The sequence below is a fragment of the Lissotriton helveticus genome, chromosome 2_2 (assembly GCF_964261635.1).
Source record: "Lissotriton helveticus chromosome 2_2, aLisHel1.1, whole genome shotgun sequence".
Taxonomy (NCBI): domain Eukaryota; kingdom Metazoa; phylum Chordata; class Amphibia; order Caudata; family Salamandridae; genus Lissotriton; species Lissotriton helveticus.
This window is the reverse complement of record NC_136060.1, coordinates 523,538,372-523,558,101: the sequence shown is the minus strand read 5'-3', so window position 1 is coordinate 523,558,101 and position 19,730 is coordinate 523,538,372. Positions and strand designations below refer to the sequence as shown.

Below are 19,730 nucleotides of genomic sequence, written 5' to 3'. Positions count from 1 at the left end.
ACCCTCTCAGGCGGGGGTCTCAGGCCCTGGGGGCTGGTCGTTGGCGAGGTCCGGCGGTTGGCTCTTTGATCCCTTTGAAAGATGGGTCCGGTGATTCCCAGATGCGCAGCGGGTCTGGAGCCAGCCCTCGGGGAGGCCAGAGGGGTGATCAAAACTGGCCCACAGGGGAGGGCCAAAGGTGTGACAGAAACCAGCCCGTCAGGGGAGGCCGGAGGTGCCATCGAAACTCCCTGGCTTATCTCACTCGGGAGCCCTTTACCCCCCAGCCGGGACTGGCGCGCCTTTGGAGCCTGGGTTTCACTGGGGCCGGGGTCACGCTAGGCCCAGGGAGACAGGGATGTCGGGAAGGGAAGATGGCGTCCGGGCCTTGTGGGGCATGCAAGGTTAGGCGCTCGGAGCCGGGAGTGGAGCGGGGAAGGCAGGCCTGGTCGAGGTTCCAGGGGGATCTAGGCTTCGCTGGGGTAGGGCGACCAGGCTCGGGGTGCAGGCTACACTAACGGGGAGGCTGCGCAGGGGACTCGGGGTACAGGCCTATGCTCACAGGGTGTGGAGGGACAGAGGCGAACCACGCCACGAGGCCGGGTCCAACAATGAGCATCAGGAAGAGCACTTCACTATGGACTCTACCTGGCGGCCAACAGAGATAGGTCCAACACCCACCCCATCACCCATGCCAAGAATCTCAGGATCATCAAAGCAAACTCACCATGCCCACGCATCACCGCCTCATGCTTTCATACCCTCGAAGATGCTAAGAAAGGTTTTTAAATTCCTCCCAATTATCATCTGTAAAATAGTCTTGTACACGCTTGTCACAAGCAAACTGGACTACAGGAATTCCCTCTATAACAGGATAAACAAAAACTCACCAGTAGGCTGCAGACCATTCAGAGCTTGGAGGGCAGAATCAATCACAAACTCCCATGCTGCATTCACCCACGCTTCAAGGCACTACATTACAATGGCCCAGCATACCTCAACAGTCGCATCTGCTTTCATAAACCTTCCAGTCACATCTACTCATTCGTACTCCTATTTGCATGCTTCCCACACATATGGGAAACCAAATTCAGCACTTAAGCCTTCCCCTACATCACTTCTACAGCGTGAACCCACCTGCTGCTACACATAACAGCCTCCTTCTCATTTCTTTAATTCTGCAGGAAGCTGAAGACATGGCTTTTCGAATATTCCCCCAAGGCCCTACGTTTTGCTAGACTAACACCTCAGCACCATGATACTACCCAGGGGTATAATGTGCACTAAAAGATTTGCATAGCATTACTGTCCAATTTCTGCACCCATTTCTCTGTTCTCATCAAGGGGGCCCAAATAGTGTCAACTCATCTTTCCCCCTTTCCTGTGGCCACAGGCAAACTCTGCAGTCTGTCTTTTTTGGTCTGTTCTCTCTGAACACCGGAGGCTGTACTCACTGTCTAGATTTATCTTTCAAAACTCACATGTGGCCAGAGGCTTAATTTCTCTACCCTCACTATTGGGCCAGGGAAGGTGACCAATGCCTGCCCTCATTTCTCTGCCCTTTTTGTTGGGCTAGAGGCTCCCCCTAAACTTTTAGTCTTCACTGCAGGGCGAGGGGTGGCAGTCCCTCTCTGCTCTAATTCTGTCTTGCCCCAGGGGCAGGGCAGTACTCACTGTCTACCCCCATCTTGCTGCATTCAAAGCATGGCCTCAAGCGATGTTTATTGTCTGGCCTCATCTCACTGTCTTCATTGCAGGTTAGTGTCAGGGCACACTGTGCGCCCTTTATGTCGGCCATTTCCTGGTCTCCACACTTTATGCACACAATAATAACTAGATGCAATGTGCAGGGTGCAAGACAGCTATTGCGGTGAAACTTGGGAACTGGGATGTGGGAGTCCCTCTGCACCCCGGTTATGACTGCTCACATTTAACGTAGGAGACCCATTTTCTCAGGAATGAAACACCATTCCATGGGGACAGGCCTAGAAGGGAGGAGCTCTGACACTGTCCTTGAGGTCTAGGAAGGGGCTTCAGTCAGACCTCATAAGTGGGTGCAGCCCCTCTCTGGCCTAGGATCCCTGCCTGTGACAACCAGACCACAGAGGGGGAGCCCCTGTGCCCCTATGACCCTGAGGAATATCTCTGACTTACTGAGGTGGTAATAATGAAGGACATCTCTGACCTTTTACCTTTCCTTCCTCTCTTCCCAGTGGGGTACTGCTCTTTATAAAGTCCTCTGACCTTTCACCTCTAGCTTTCCCTCTTTGGAATACTGCTCTGGATGAAGTTCCAATTCTTGTCTTTACAGCTCTGTCTCTTCCTCTGATCTCCACTGGATTCAGATCCCCTCTGTCTGTCTTCTCCTCCTTTGATGTCTACCTCTCTCTTTCTCTGCCCTAGGGTGCAGTATGGTTCTGGATAAGTTCTCTGATATTTCTCCTCTCCTTTATTTGCCCCGCAGTGGATTCTGCTCAGGATGAAGTTCGAGGACCTCCTCCAACACACTGGGGGCTTTGGAAAGTTCCAGATCTTGATTTTGTTACTCCTGGCAATTCCAAGGATCAACCTCCCTTTCCACTACCTGCTGAACAACTTTGTGGCTGTGGTGCCTCCTCACCACTGTGCCCTCTCTGATCAGGGTGACTTTGGGAACTTCACGGAGGCGGAGCTGCTTCTCATCAACATCCCTAGAGAGCCAGATGGGACCTTGAGTTCCTGCAAGATGTACAGAGAGCCCCAGTGGCACTTGCTGGAGAACTACACCTGGAGAAGACCCAAGGAGTACACAGGGGGACCACCCAACACCTCCACTTGGGGACCACCCAACACCTCCACCTGGGGACCACCAAACACCTCCACCTGGAGACCACCCAACACCTCCACCTGGGGACCACCCAAAGCATCCACCCTGCAGAGCTGCCAGCAAGGCTGGGCCTATGACCACTCCCAGTTCACCTCTACCATAGCCACACAGGTAAGAGCTGATCTTATTAGAATTTGACGAAAGGTTAATGTTTTAATATAACACAGATGAACACCCCAATGCTTCCACTACATGAAAACCAATGAGACTGTAGCGAGTGGCCAAGAATTAGACGATTCCATGGAGTGAGATACACAGCCAATGAGAAAGATTGTGATCCAAAGTTAGAGAGTTAAAACCGGTGGATCACAGTATTCTCTAAGGAGTGAGAATCACACCAAATGAGTGAGACTTGCTCCAAGGAGTGAGTCCAGCACCCAATGTGTTAATCTGTGCTCCTAGAAGTGAGACTCACATCTAATTTGTATAATTGTGCCATAGTGAGTGAGAGTCCCACATACCTTCTATGATTGTGCCCTTGTGAGTGGAGTCATAGGGCCTGATTCACAGAACAAACTTAAGACAAAATCCTAAACTTACTACTTTTGGTATTCACAGAAGTTAGGATTTTGTCTTAAATGTGTCTTAAGACAAACTTAAGACAGACTTAAGACAGACTTAAAACAGACTTAAGACAAACTTAAGACAGACTTAAGACAGTCCTAAATTAGGATTTTGTCTTAAATTTGTCTTAAGTCTGTCTTAAAGTCTGTCTTAAGTTTGTCTTAAGTCTGTCTTAAGTCTTTCTTAAGTTTGCCTTAAGACAAACTTAAGACAAAATCCTAACTTCTGTGAATACCAAAAGTAGTAAGTTTGGGATTTTGTCTTAAATTAGTTCTGTGAATTGGCCCCTCACCGAATGGGTTAGACTGTGCTCCAAGCAGTAAGAGTAACATACACTGAGTGGCTTTTACTCCAAGGAGTAAGATTCGCTCTGTGCCGATGAGTGCAGCTTGAGGTGCCTGAGAATGTGCACTTACTGCCAGTTGCTAACAAATACTGTGGTGAGGGACAGAAACTTGAGTTCATCTGCTACCCTTAACATTACAGAAGGAATGGTTAATGCTGTAGAGAGTTGTACTAGTGTTTATCGCTCTAATATTTAACCCGTTTGCCGCGGCCAGGATTTTGCGGCAGTGCGGCACTTCTGCAAAAATGGGCGGGGCCGCGTCGGCCGTTCGGAGCACCAGCGAGATAGTGCTTGCGACGTCCAACGGCCGACGGCCGACGGCAGCACGCAAGGGGTTAATATACTGAAGGAGTAGAGCAGCACTCTATAATCTGAAGGCATGTGCTAGAAGTTAGTACTGTATAGTAATACATAAGTACTTAATGCTGTGGAGAGTTGTGTTACTGGTCAATGCTCGAATACTTAATATACCCAAGGAGTGGAGCAGTACTCTGCAATCAGAAGGTATAGGATCGTAGTTAATACTCTATAAGAGTACTTAAGTAGTTAATACTCTGGCTGGAGGGTTGTACAGCGGTTAATGCCCTATAGATGTGTGCAGCTGAATAATAATGAGGAAGATTTGTTTATATTTAATTCTCTGTAGTAGTGTGCTTGAATCTAATAGACTGGAGTGTACTGAAAGTTAATTCCAGTCCTTTTTTGGAACTCCATAAAGTGCCGGAAAAACTCTCCCGTGCCACGCAGAGTTCTGCCAGCGGAAGATTCTGTTAAGTCGCGCTGCTCACTCTTATTTGTAGCACCAGTAGTTTGCCCCACACTGTAAAATCAGAAACTCCACGCTCCAAACGGAACGCGGAGTGTGCAAAACTCTGTCAAATCCGACAGAGGAGTAGAATTCTTCACTCACCACTATTTAATTTGCTATGGGAGTGTACTTTTAATTGACCTTCAATTGATGTGAGTCAATAAACTAAAGGCATGTACTAGAATTAATAACCTGCTACGTCTGCCAGTTATTAATGCGTTGTACGCGTATACTGGTGATTAATTCTCTGGAGCTAGGCACTACAAGCTATTATTTTTCAGTTATTAGCAGGTGATTACTACCATGGAGGAGTGTGCAACTAGCTAATATTCTTGTGATGTACACTAGTAGGTGCTGAGCACGGGCACTTAATTGGTTTCCGGGGCTCGGCAGCGGCACCTAATTGCCAACACCACACTTAGGGCAGTCTGCCACATGGTGGTGCTGCTCAAGTAATTTAGAGATGAGCAGTATAACAGCTGTTTAGGAAAACAATATACATAAAAAAAATTGCTAAACCTGCCGCCTCAGCAATTCCTTTAGCTTGGGGGACCTGGAATAATCTGAATTGTTGCATTTACAAGCGAGAGAGATGGTTAGTAGTTGTTTTGGCAGCAATGACAAGGGTGATGGGTGGTGCAAGCTGCAGTGGCCTCCTGGTCAGAGCCCTGGCATATAATATTTCACAAATTAAGCTCTGCTAGAAGGTATTGCAATGGGAATATATGCAAGTAATTAGTTCTCTGGCATTGTGCACTAGCACCTAATACTACAGTCACTGGTATGGATTAGAAGATACAACTCAGCTGTGTACTCTAGTGATACATACTTTGTAGGTATGTGCTTGTAGTTATATTGAATGCATGCACTAGTAGAACAGGACAGAGTCAGTCACTCTTCCTCCTTCCTTAACCCTGCTTCCTTCAGGAGGAAAATGGATAGAATTTAGATGAATAGATAGGGGAGAGCAAGGAACGGGGGACACGACAGGGTGTTATCGTTTTTCACTTTGCATTTCGTTTGTGCAAGAAGAAGCAAGGAAAGAGAAAAATCATGAATGTTATAGGGGGTTATAGTTTGTTACTCTGTATCTCTCTTGGGCAAGAGAGTGAGAGGGCAGGGAGACAGCAGAGATGTTACAGTGAGTTACTTTAGTAGGGATGTTATAGTTTGTTTATTTGTATATCTCTAGTGCAAGAGAGTGAGGACTGGGAGATCGCAGGGATGTTATAGTTTGTTACTTTGGGCTTGATTCACAGAACTAACTTACGACAAAATCCTAAACTTACTACTTTTGGTATTCCCAGAAGGAATTTAGTAGTAGTAAAGTTAGGATTTTGTCTTAAGTTTGACTTAAGACAAATTTATGACAGACATAAGACAGACTTAAGACAGACTTAAGACAAACTTAAGACAGACTTAAGACAAACTTAAGTTAGGATTTTGTTTTAAGTTTGTCTTAAGTCTGTCTTAAGTCTGTCTTAAGTTTGTCTTAATTCAAACTTAAGACAAAATCCTAACTTTACTACTACTAAATGCCTTCTGTGAATACCAAAAGTAGTAAGTTTAGGATTTGTCTTAAGTTAGTTCTGTGAATCAGGCCCTTTGTATTTATCTAGTGCAAGAGAGAATGAGGAAAGGAGGCAGCCAAGACGTTAATGTAGATTTCTTTGCATGGGTAAGGCGCACCTTTGCAAAACCATTCCTTTCTGAAGAGTGTGTTAAACACTTGGGTGAGAGATCTTCTGGAGACCACAGTCTGTTAAAAAGAGCGTTGTTTGCCAATGTAAGCGTGCTACTGTCCACGTCTCCCGGCATCCTTGTTTTCCAGTGTAGAACAATGTATGGGGAGAGGTGCAGATCTAGAATCCCTAAAGGGTAGAGAGCTCCTCTGGAGGATGAAGAGATACAGCCTGGAGGACATAACGTCTCATTAAAGGCTCATATAGGACCAGTGATATGTTCTGACCCACAATTGGGGTGAGAAGGAAAAGAAACCCTTTTCTTTATATAACACTTACACACTCTAATGCTTCATCATCGGGTTCACCATGACTCCTAAAGTTCAGGGTGGGCTCGACCGTGTTTCAGGGAGCTCCTATGAAGATGATTTGTAAGGGGGCGTAACTTTAGAGATAAATATTCCTCACCCAAACCAAAGGAATCCTTTATCAGTGGGATGGGTGGGAAGGTTAAAAATAGGATACTATGAGGGTGTTTCAGCCCTATTCTACTGGCCTATGGGAGGTCCTGGGCTTTCGTCAGGGTGGACTAGTAAAAAGGCCACTTCCCCATTGACACGTCTAACGTGGTTTCTTTAGATGGTAATCAGATTGCTTGCATGAGATTTTCTATATGCTTTCCGCTGTTGTGTATTACCCAAAGCAAGTGGGACAGATATTCCCACGGGGGCTTGAGTGGGTGGTCCTGTAGTCGAACTTTCGTCAAGGATCCCGTCGCATCTAGTCATCGTAGATCTGTAATTTCAACCTGTTTTGAAGTTTGTGTTCTGGGTTTAGTCCTATTTGTGGGACTCATGAGAATTAGTTAAAGAGGAAAGTTTGTGTGTTATTTCTGAAGCCAATCAAATTACTGATTGATTTGTACTTAATATTTTATGAAGTTTTGATAGGCAAGATCAATCAAAACCACATTCAGTGATTATTTTATGATTGCTTAGTTCAGAAATGATTCCAGGAATGTCACAAATGTTGTGACTGTTTCCTTCCACAATTCTGTAATTTTCTCTATTTTAAGCACTAGCTTTTAGGCATTTTTCTTTTAATTTTATGTTCTTAAACACATACAGGGCAGGTTGCGTTTTAGCTGCAGGCTTCATTTTACTTGGTCTGTCCAGCGTATTTACCTTTGGAGCAGATACTTCATGGTATTATGACATAAAGACACAGGGCCCGATTCACAGAACTAACTTAAGACGAAATCCTAAACTTACTACTTTTGGTATTCACAGAAGGAATTTAGTAGTAGTAAAGTTAGGATTTTGTCTTTAGTTTGACTTAAGACAAATTTATGACAGACTTAAAACAGACTTAAGACAAACTTAAAACAGACTTAAGACAGACTTAAGACAAAATCCTAACTTAAGTCTGTCTTAAGTCTGTCTTAAGACAAACTTAAGACAAAATTCTAACTTCTGTGAATACCAAAAGTAGTAAGTTTAGGATTTTGTCTTAAGTTAGTTCTGTGAATCGGCCCCTATAAGGCCTGACTCCATTTTAAGAAGTCCAAGGCTCCATTCTGTATTCCTTCTTAATCATCAACATGTCTGCCTTTGACGCAGATGGTGTCTGTCATTATCTTTCCAGTAAACTTGTGACAGTGTCAAGTCACTCCAACATACACATCAATTAGACACCTGATGTGACATCAGTCTGGAACAAGTCCCTTGTTATCTCTATTTCAAGGTCAAATAATAACAAAAGCCAAAATAATGTAGTCTGTATTATCATATTTTTACCTAATTTGTTTAAGGGAATGCATCTTAGACAAGCATCCCAATGCTCATTGGCTATACTAGACATTCCTAAAGTACAGTTGGAAACTCCATCTTAGATAAGATATAGCATAAAAGGTCTGCCACTCATCCACTTGTCAGGAGAGAAACTTCACCTAGGTGGCTTGCTAGGTAGCAGTGACAATGTAAGGGCATGCCACGCAAAAAGACCAGACGATCCTTATTGGTTGACAGGGCTTACTCTAAGGATCCAAGTGTTCTATTTGTGCAAGTGTGGTCGAGCAGCTTATGCGTATCATAGAGGAGTGTTCAGCATTTGTTGTACACACACAGTCAGGAAATCCCAGGGCAATGTATAGACAGATGTCCAACATGCATTCTTCTCTGTATAGCATACATCGAAGCACAGGTAAGATGGAATTTTGCCAGATTGGTCTGAATGAAAGAAACCAGGTCTCTCTTCAACCTATATGTTCAACCTTTGGCGGTGGTTGCGAAGAGTTGGGGTCTCACAATGGTATCATATGCCGATGATACCCAGTTGGCGGTGGTCCTCAATGGGGACTCTGACCCACTGGCATCAAACTTTGCGGATGGTCTGAGGGCTGTTGCTAGTTGGCTTACAGCCAATTGTTTACAGCTCAACGCCCTCAAAACCGAGGTGATGGTATTAGGGAAACATCCAGATCTGTGGGGCGCGAGTTGGTGGCCTAACGAGCTGGCCCCCCCCCAAAGCCTGTTTCCGAACTAAAAAACCTTGGCGTTTGGCTAGATTCCAAACTAACCTTCGCATGTCGATTCGATTCCAAACTAACCTTCGCATGTCGATTCGATTCCAAACTAACCTTCGCATGTCACACTAAGAAGGTAGCATCTATGTGCTTCGGCATCCTGCGTGGTTTGAGGCCCATCCTCAAATTTTTTGATGCCCCCACACGCCAGATGGTGATTCAAGCTAGCGTCTTATCGAGGCTTGATTATGCAAGCTCATTGTTTTTAGGCGCTAACCAGGCGGAGGTCCTGCGACTCCAACGGGTACAGAATGCGGCCGCCAGGGTTCTGGTGGGCCTACCTCGCTTCTGTTCAGCCCGCAGTACTATCTCTAAACTGCACTGGCTACCTGTAATTAGACGCATAGAGTTTAAGACCCTTTGTTTTGCGTTTAAAATTCTTATTACTGAGACCCCTACTATCCTCCAACACCTCCTGACTCTGTACACTCCTTCACGCAGTCTTCGCTCTGCAGGCCAAAAGCTAGCACTTGTCCCACGTTTCCAAAAATGCAGATTAGGCGGCCGATCATTCACTGTGTTGGCTTCCAAGCTCTGGAACGCGCTTCCTGCCCACATTCGATGTCTAGAGGATCTTTTTATTTTCAGGAAAGCAGTTAAAACGTATCTTTTCCCCTTGCCCTATTAAAAATGTCGCTACTCTTTCTTTGTTCTTGTCAGTTGTGTTACCTTCTCAGTTATAGCGCCGGGACGCCCCTTTGCTGGGGCAGCTGTGCGCTCAAAAAATTGAATAACATAACATAACATAACATAACATATTCAGATCTCTTAGCCGGCCCTCCTGCTTTCTATTACCAAGGTACGGAGCTGACTAAACCCTTAAAGAGAATTCTTGATTCAGATTCTTGGCAAAATCAGCTTAACTTAAACTGCTATTTACTTACTACCTTCTCACGTATTAGGCTTAGGTAAAGTACACTGGGGTAGGCGTATTTAGAAGCAACAGTTGAGTATGTTAGTCAATGTATATATGTATGTATATATTTTATCTATTTTAAAGTATCATATGGCTAAGAAACCATATCAATGCTTCTACAGTATTATTTTATAATACTCCTGTTACTGTACGCACTTTACTTTATATTAAGTATTGCAATTATGGCAATTCATTTCTCTTGCATGAGAAAGAAGACTCTTCAATAAATAACACCTTTTATTGAAAACGCCTGTCTCTATTTTCTCTGCACTCTGGTGAAACTAAGTACGCACGATTGACTGAGTGAAATAGCTGTCTATTGTTTTCACAAGACTCTAGAGATACACTCTTATTCTGAGGGAGCAAAGTTGTCATGTTTTATGGTTGTCAGAAGCTAATCCCTTCTTGTCCATTCAGGGAGGTTAAACTCCTCCTCGTTTATTCGAGAAATTTTCTAGGGACCTCTGAGCTAGCTGGCAAACCTTAAGTCTAATATAGTCAGTAGAGACCTAGACAACCCCAGTCCTACGTCTACACTGCTGAATATATTATTCCAATGCGCAGAGCCTATTGGGAATATAGGAACTACACTACAAGGTCAGTGTGATAGGTTGGTCCTATTTGTCTGTCAACGTGTCCTTAAGTTCAAATGGGGGACGATAGCGCCAAAACAATTAGTTTTGGAAAAATTATCTGTTGGTGTTTCAGGTGTTCAGCGAGACCCATGGGATGTCATCGTTGAGGCCAGTGCTTGCTGTATTTAGACGATGTACCCACCTCTATTCAAGCCTGAACAGAGCAGTTTGTGTGATAGTGGGATGCGCTTCCAGGATTAGCCACTTGATGCTCTCAGGAGTATGTCTCTTCTCACAATAATGTGTGTATAGCTTGGTTGTGGTTCTGCCACACCGGATGTTACTTTTATGTTCAGTTATCCTATTTTTAGCTGATTTCATAGTCATTCGCACGTAATGTTTGTCACAGGGTCATGTCAGTAGGTAGATGCAGCCACTGGTATTGCAATTGGTGTGTCTTGTCATCACCCATGTGAAGGTGTCTGTTAGTTTTATTTCTTTCATTGGTTTGGTTTGAGGACAGACTGTACATGATCCACAGGAGTAATGTCCGGTTACTGGGGGGAGGCCCCACAGGCAACTTTGTGTGGTTGTGATTTTGGTGTCGGTCTGGTTTGTATTAGTAGGTCTTTGAGGTTGTTTGACCTCTTGAAGGCAATTCGTGGTTGCGTAATTGACAGGTCCCCTGTCCTCAGGATGCCCCAATGTTTGTTTATGACTTTCTTAATTAGGGTCGACCTGGGTTAAAAAAGTGATTACACACGCGATGGTGTTGTCAGGTGTTTTTACTTTTGTTTCTAGAAGCCCATCCCGATTGTTATTGCGAGCTAGCTTCATGCATTTCCTGACTGTCTTATCAGGGTATTGTCTTTTCATCAGATTTGTGGCTAGAAGAGTGGCTTCTTTTTTATAATCCTCTACTGAGGTACAATTTCTTCCCAGACGAAAGAAATTGGCTGAACGGAAGATTCTTTCTTAAAGTCATAGGGTGATAGCTACTGTATAATAGCAGACTGTTAGTGTCAGTGGGTTTTTTGTACAGTGGGATGTCTAGTCTGCCCTCCTGGAGTCTGATTGTTAAATCCAGAAATGAAATTTTAGAAAAGGAGGTGGTGTGGGTAAATTTAAGGTTAGTGTTTTTAGTGTTGATCCATTCACATAATTGGTTACAAGTTGGTAAATCACCTTTCCAAAAGATGAGAATGTCATCGATGTACCTCGTCCACAGTCTCAGGTTGTTGCCATAGGGCTACTGGTGTGCAGTATCACCTCTTGTTCGAAGGTAGCCATGTAAAGGCATGCCACACTGGGTGCAAATGTACTCCCCTTAGACGTACCTTGAGACCGGTGGAAGAGGTGATTGTCAAACTCAAAAAAAAATCCTGGGCATGCAAGCATAATCAAGGCTAAAGGACACTTCACAACCATATTTAGTTAAAAAATGTTATATTTAATATACAATATATGGCTACACAATGCAACATGAGGATATAAATCAGATATTAACCCTGCAGTAGATTTCAATATATGATCGTGTTTTCACATTCGTATCTGTAGGATGTGAAATGGTCAAGTATTCTACTTTAAAATTAGGGTCAAGATGTTTTGTTGTTTGATGGGAGTAGATGATGCCTAGGGTTCTCATGGGTCCATCTAGACACTGTAGGAAGACAATGGACAGATATGATGGGCAACATCAGGTGTGCTTACCTCTAAATTTGATAAATGTAGTCAAAGAGTAAAAATGTGGCACAGGACTGTGGCTCTTCTTTATCTATATACATGTGTGGGACGTGGGCCAATGGGTTCGTGGATGACCCATCATAAAAAGTTGTTTTTTGGATACACCATATTAAGACCAGTGCATGATCTCATGAGTGAGAGTTCTATCAAAGCAATGGGTATTAGGAGCTCTTGGAACAAACGTAGGGGCATATTATCAAGAACGGCGATAATGGGCTTGATAATGTGCTCTTGAGAATTCCAATAGAAGCCCATGTTCACACCAGAACATGGGCTTCTATGGGAATTCGCAGTTTCCTGTCGCTAAAACGGTGATAATTTTAACGCCGTTTCTTGATAATATGCCCCTAAGTAGAGTGACTCTAACACTGGCCTCTGCCTTTCTCTTTCAGTGGGACCTCGTGTGCGAGCAGAAGTGGCTCAGTAAGGCTTCATCCACCTTTTTCTTCATCGGAGTCATGGTGGGGGCCATTCTGAATGGTTACTTGTCTGATAGGTACGGTATGTATTTATTGTTTCTATAATTCATATGTGTTAGTTCTCACATGTGGTTCAAGTCTTTCAACCCTGGTTATACTCTGCTTTTTGTGTGATAAGTATTGTGCACCACAGTGTCTGCCGAGCAAGGCATTCATGTTGTCTCGTATCCGAATCTCCATTGATGAAATCTGAGTGAAACAGTTTAGGAGACACTGCTGTAGTGGCCAATGCAGCCTGAGCTGGTGCCTGTCTAGTAATCCTAAACAAATGGACAGTTCCATGCATGGTGGCTGTAGCCTTGTAGCGTGGGGTAAGGTGTGCGTGCGATGACCTCTGCACTTGTGAGGCCTTCACCTAGAGGATCCCCTGGCATGCAGTGTGAGTCACCATCTCGTAGAAATGATTACAGGGCACAATCCATGTTCAGGTTCTCAGCTAGCACTATCCATATTACCTTATTGAAGTTCGCTTAAGAGTTCTCATGAAGTGCTTGGTTTCTCCATTAACTTGGGACCATCAAGTAGTGATACGCAGATAAGTGATACCCCTGGACTGCAGGTACTCCGCAAATTTCCATCTTGAGACTCTTTCAGTAACACATCGTATGTCAAAACCTTCTCAAAATGGACCACTGTTTGACTTGCTATCATAATTTACACCTCAGGATACTTAGGAAAGTGATCGATAAGTACCAGCATGTTGCTGCCATCCGGCAGACTCACAAAATCAGTATTGGCTCAGTGCCATGTCTGTGGAGTAATGCCTTCCGTGATGATAGGTGCTGATGTGCTTGGGGGCAAGCAGCCTGACACAGCAGACAAGATTGCACTGTGTATTCAACTAGATCATCCAGCCCCGGGTACCAAACTTTACATCTGAGTTTGGACTTTGTTGTTGACAATCCTTTGATGGGCTGCATGGGCCAGGTCAACAACACACTGTGTCAAACGCCCAGGTTTTGCCAACTGGGGTCCTCTCAGTAGGAAGACTTCAGGGGTGGAAGCTAGCACATGCCTTTCACGATAGAGCAAAAGTAGTGTCTGTCTTGCCTCAGTAGTCTGATGGGATAGCAATTGTGTCCTGTTCCCCTTGTTTACTGCAGAGAAAGCCAGGCGAAGAAGACACCCACCCAGCTTAGTGGCTTCTTCAAAGTCCTTTAGCGAGATAGGTAAATGTTTTGACCTTTCAATCACCAATTTTCTGTACTCCTCTGCTTCCCCCACCCCAAATCTTCATGGATGATTGCAGGCCACGCATGGCTTAAGAGATAATCTGCAGGATTCTGAGCTGGCAGGTACTCCACAGGAAACTGGTGCTCATGTAGTTGAAGAATCCACTTCTCAAGTTTCAGAGGTGGCTTGGAGGAGGAGCCTGTTAAGAGAGGAAGAAGTGGTTTCTGGTCAGTGTGCACCAAAAACAGCTGCCCACTCAGATGTATGTGAAAATGGCTGCAGCCAAAATGGATTGCAATGGCCTCCTTCTCATTGTCATTGTGGAGAAGTGTGGCTCACTGGTTAGAGCAGGCAGACCCTGAAGCAGAGGTCAGACCCGGGACCAGGGTTCAATTCCCGACGCGGCAGGGTCTCGAGCTCAAAATGTCCACGGACTCGATAATTCTCGCTTCGGTGCCTGACCTAATCATGGGTTCACACTCTGCAACTCTGGGCATTAAGCTTGCTTAATCTCCACAACGGCCCCCCGCGGCGGGATGCCTGGCTTTCACCTTGGGGATGCCCTGTAGGGGCTATCTCACAGGGAAAAGCCAGGACGGGTTCCCAAGGCAAAGCGCTTAGAGACCCCTGGGTTATAAGCGCTATATAAATCCAAAACATACATTGTCTGAGTACCCTTGCTCCATGTCTGTTAACTAGCATATGCTTTCGGAGTCCTGTTGGACATGGCTCTTCTTAGGTAATATCCCCAAACTTTTTGGGGTTATTTCCCTCCTGGTTTTTGCTGAATCTCTTTTCGTGGCCTTGGAACTCTGGGCACTTTCCCACTGTAATGCAGTGAGAAAGTGCATGAACCCTTCCTACTAGCCGCGGCCTGTGCAGGTAATAGCAGTGGGGCCGGGTTGGGTGTGATTCAACAGACGACCACGAGGGAAAATAAATAAATAAATCATTTTCCCTCGTGATCGTCTGTCGGAATCCCCCACACCCTGCCCCACCACTTTTAGCTGCACGGGCCGCGGCTACTTTCTACACATGCTAGGACCGAGTGCATACTTGATTGGTTTAGGTGTTGTACCAATAAGTGCCCTGTAAAAAGGTACTCTACATACCCAGGTCAGGTACTTTAATGGCTAATAATGGGAGACAGCACTGGTTGTGCCACCCACCCGAATACCCTTTCAAACATGAATCAAGCCTGCCATTGCAGGCCGGTGGTTGCATAGTTGCACTGCTAGGGGAGACATCAGTGCTTCAAAGGGAACCTCTCTGAACAATCCCTACCTTCAAAGGCACACTACAGTATTAACTACTGGTGCTATACTTCAGCAGGGCATAGATATACTTGTGAAGACTTAGGAACAGACATCCTGGACTACATGGTGCACCTAGCCAGAGGAATCTGTTGTGCATTGGAAGGGACTGTGCTCTCTTCCTGAATAGAGGCTGGCCTGGGCTGGCTTCCTGCTGCTGTGTTGGGCCCTGAAGTGTTAGCTTGCCCCCTGTTCTCTTGTGGAGGACTCAGGGACATCAAAGACCTCCCATGAGAGACTCACATCATCTGCTGTAACATCTTTGAGAGCGTTGCCCTATTAAGTGCCCACATTGTCTGCTGGATCCTAACTGGTAGCGTGCCGTGAGCAGAGAACTAAGTATTATGACTGGAGACCAGATTGCCTTGTGTAGAGTCCCCAAAGCATTGCCCACATCTATGAAATGTAGCCCCTGCATCATGGGGACCTCGACACACATAAGCTTCTTGTTAGTGGTCAGCGGTTATACTGGTTGCGGGACATCGCATGACCTGCTTTGTTGATCATGCCGCCGCTATCTCGTGCGACCCGCTGACTGCATGCTCATTGCATGCGGTGTCCGATTCACAGGTCGTAACCCTTGGAGTGGTGGCATACAATCGTTAGCACCTCATTCTACCTCGTGCAGCAGTGCTAAACTTGAACCTGTGTGTGTGACCAGAATTGTCTGCTGCAGCCCGAATCAATGTGAACCAGGCATTGTGCCTCATTTCCAGGGAGGTACAGCATTTGCAACTCTTCATTGTGTGTGACCGGTAGTGTCTGGTGTGACCTCTATCAATGCACACCAGACGTGGTGCCTCATTTCCAGGGAGGTATGGAATTTACAACTCTTCCTTGTGTGTAATGTGAACTTTCTGGTGCAACTTGGCTCAAATCGAACCAGACATTGTGCCTCATTTCCAGGGTAGTACTGAGTTTGTGTCTTTTCATTGTGTGTGACAGGAACTGTCTGTATGACTCGTATCAACATGCATCAGATCTAAGCATGGGCGGATTTTGCGGATCCACGATCCGCGGATTTTGCGGATTTGCGGATCGTGGATCCGCAAAATCCGCGGATTTTGCGGATTTGCGGATTTGCGGATTTGGGCTGATGAATGAGTCACTGAATTTGAGCTTCAACTAGTTCCAGCGACCATGTGTGTGTTACTATGCAATCGCCCCGAAGGGCGCAGGGGTCCCTTGAGTGAGCTGTCCATCATCCTGCAACTGTTTTAGTATGGCGCTGGCAAGCTGCCAGCGCCATCCTAAAATAGTTACTAAATTAGCTTCATCAGGAAGCACTAATAGATAAAATAAAGCAGGTGCTCGAGCACCTGCTTTATTTTATCTATTAGTGCTTCCTGTTGAAGCTAATTTAGTAACTATTTTAGGATGGCGCTGGCAGCTTGCCGGCGCCATCCTAAAAAAGTTACAACAACTTCAAGCTTTAAGGCTTGAACTTTTGCCCCCCGGATCCGCCGCTCGCGGATTTGCGGATTTTTGGTAAATTCGCGGGAGTTCGCGGATTGCGAATTTACCGAAAATCCGCAAAATCCGCGAGCGGAACGGATTTTGTGCTCATGCTTAATCAGATCTTGTGCTTTACTTCCTGGGAGGTACTGAGGAGGTGATTTGTGTTCCATTGTACTCGGGTTGCCTGGGTGCTACTTTTATCAACGTGTGTCTGGCAGGGTGCCTCATTCTTCCATGAGGCTCCCCTGCTTCATCTCCCATTCATCTATTGTTCCTTTTGTGTCCTCAGTGCAGCGGATCAACTTCCCTCTCCTCACCCGGTCCCAATGACTTTGTGTTGCCGAGTAGTATTACCTGGAGCAGGCCCGGGTGGTAAGCGTACTTCACTGGGTTGAGGAACGCTTCTGAGAGTGATCTGAAGCGGATCAAGAGACTTCATGACCCCCACATGTGCTTTGCAGAACTGAGCTGGTGCGGAGGGCAATTGTGAAATCCTTTGATTGAACGACTATGCCCTCTGCCTGCTTCTGCTCTGCATAATGTGGTTGAGCTTCCTGAGCGGTGGCCAATCCCCCATTTGTCAACTGCCACCTAATTAGCCCTGCTACCTACTCCTACCTTCCTCCCTGGGACCCTGAATAATTGTGACTCCAGCCGCAATCAACCTAATATCAGGGGTTAGGTTATTTATCTCCAACCCAAGGCCATAGTGTAGTTCAGGTTAGCTATAAGGTGACAGATATTTTTTATTTATTTATTTGGGGTTTTATAGAGCGCAAACTTGACCTGTGATGGTATCAGAGCGCTTTACATGGTATACAAGGTCAACTAACAAACTTAAAAATGCAGAGAAATACAAAACTATACAAAAGGTTGGCGAGGTAGGGGATACACGTGAATGATTACAATCATAGTTAGAGACAGTAAAAACAGAGGCTTGCATATTCTTTACAGGATAATTAGTGATCTGGGGAGGAAGCGATAGACTTAGCTTAATCCGGAAACGATAGTCTTAGATTCATCAGGCCTAATGTGGTGGATGAGGCCAGGCATTAGGTGAGAAATTTACCCATGAGGAAGGTTTTGGCCTCCTTCTTGAAGCGTGCGAGAGAAGGGATTCTTCTGATGTCGGGTGGGAAAGAGTTCCAAATTCTTGGTGTGGCCCCGTTGAACACCCTATCGTATTTTTTTCTGAAAAAAGGCAGGTTAGAGTAAGAGGTTTCTGGCGGATCGGGAATTCCTGCTTCCTCCAGATACCACTATGTTATGTGCCAGATAAGCAGGGGAGTTTGCATATAGGGCCTTGTGTGTAATGCATGCCAGTTTCAACTGGATTCTGGCTTCTAGAGGGAGCCAGTTCAGCGCTTTCATTTGAGGAGAGATGTGGTTGAATTTTCTGGTGCCAGTGAGTAGTCTGGCGGCCGCCTTGAGGCAGGCTTTTAGATATACTAAAGAGATCCTGGGTAGACCGGTAAGGGTGGAACATCCGTATTCCAGTCTAGAGATAACTAGTGCTTGAACTGCCACTTTTAGGTCAGGAGCATTGAGCATTCCATAGGTAGCTCAAGTGAAATCTGGCTACTTTGGCCATCGAGTTGATGTGTTCTTGTATGTTCAGGTTACAGACAAGGAATATACCCAGGGATTAGACAGAGTCCACAATGGTTGGCGGGCACTTTAGGGCAGTAATGGCCTTGATCCACTTCTGAATCTCCAGGTCGGCTTTTGAACGGGAGATTAGGAGAAATTCTGTTTTCTTTGCGTTGCGTTTGAGTTGGTTAGCGGCTAGCCATTGGACAGTCAGTTTCAGGGTCTCATTCAGGGAGAGGATATCCTCAAGCGAAGAAATATTGATATATATTTGGGTATCGTCCGCGTGCATATGGTAAGAAATGTTGGCGGTATGAAAAACTTTGGTAAGTGGCTCTAAGTAGAGATTAAAGAGGGTGGGGGACAGAGTCGAGCCTTGGGGGACTCCAACCGTGACCGGGGTGGGCGCTGATAAGTTGCCCTTGATGAGGAATCTCTGAGAACGGTTATGGAGGAAGGACCTGAACCATTCTAGGACCACACCATCCAAGCCCATTCTGAATTTAAGCGTTTGAGTAGTTTGTCATGGTTGACCATATCCAAGGCAGAGGATAGATCTAAGAGTATTAGAAGGCAGGTTTTGCCTTGGTCTAGGGTTTGGAGGGCACTGTCAACAATGTGGAGCATAGTGGTTTCAGTGCTGTGCCCCGGTCTGAATCCAGATTGGAAGTCATTGAGTAGGTGGAAGTTGTTGATGTGGTGGCTTAGTTGCTGTTGTACACATTTCTCCAATACTTTGGGTAATAGTGGGATATTGGAGATAGGTATGAAATTGTCAGGAGAGGTTAGGTCCAGTGAAGGTTTTTTTAAGATAGGGAGGACTTGGCCGGCTTTCAAGGGGTCCTGAATCGAACCCTGCTGGAGAGAGGCGTTGAATATTGCAGTCCAGCAAGGAACGATGGCTTGGGAGGCAGCAGCGAGGCAGTTGGAAGGTAGCGGGTCATTGACACAGTTGTTTGGGTTGAAGGTGGAGAGGATTTTGGAGATGGAGTCTTCGTCATAGTATTCGAAGTCTGTCCAGCGGGCTTGGTTTTTATGTGAGGCCATAGGGAGTGGTGCGGAAGAGGGGGCAGGTCCGGGAAGTGTTGAGAGTAAATGGCGGTATTTAGATCAATTCCTAATTCTGATGATATTAGGGATTTGGAGGGTTCTTTCGGTGTTTGGGCCATGTTATTTGATTGGTGTTTGACCAGGTCAAATAGCTTACGGGGTCTATACTTGGTGTTCTCCAATTCCGATCTGAAGTATTCTTATTTTGAGTTCCCCTCCATGGATGTTTTGTGTGTGCTCTATACGGACCTGCCTCATATCTGTAGCACATCGTATTGGTGCTGAATGAGTGTGCGGGAGTGACTGCATGAGGACAGCCTGTTATTTATTATACCGCACAGCTGTCTTGCACTAAACGTTGATTTCCTGCCAGGAGAATACTACATATGAATTGGGTTTTTACACAGGTTGGCCTTGGCCCACGGTGCTGTTTAAAAGTGTTGTATTTATCTGTGTGTACACATTTCTGATATTGTTGTGATTGGGGTGCACCCTATAACTGTGGTATTGAATTGGAATAATTGCCAGGATGGGCATTGTTCTGACAACATTTTGCACCGCATTAGCGTGCAGAGGGTAAAGTAGTCTCTTTCCCAATTGTGCA

The 19,730-nt window shown here is 45.5% G+C and overlaps 1 protein-coding gene across 1 annotated transcript in view; it reads left to right on the top strand.

The window, feature by feature from the left end:
* Window positions 1-19,730, top strand: part of LOC144821932 (solute carrier family 22 member 7-like) — a 385,030-nt gene that overhangs the window by 15,583 nt on the left and 349,717 nt on the right. Inside the window, exons 2-3 of the mRNA XM_078679081.1 lie at window positions 2,444-2,956; window positions 12,456-12,559. Of these exons, the coding sequence (XP_078535207.1) occupies window positions 2,459-2,956; window positions 12,456-12,559 (602 nt within the window). The 5' untranslated portion in view covers window positions 2,444-2,458. The remainder of the gene's footprint in view (window positions 1-2,443; window positions 2,957-12,455; window positions 12,560-19,730) is intronic.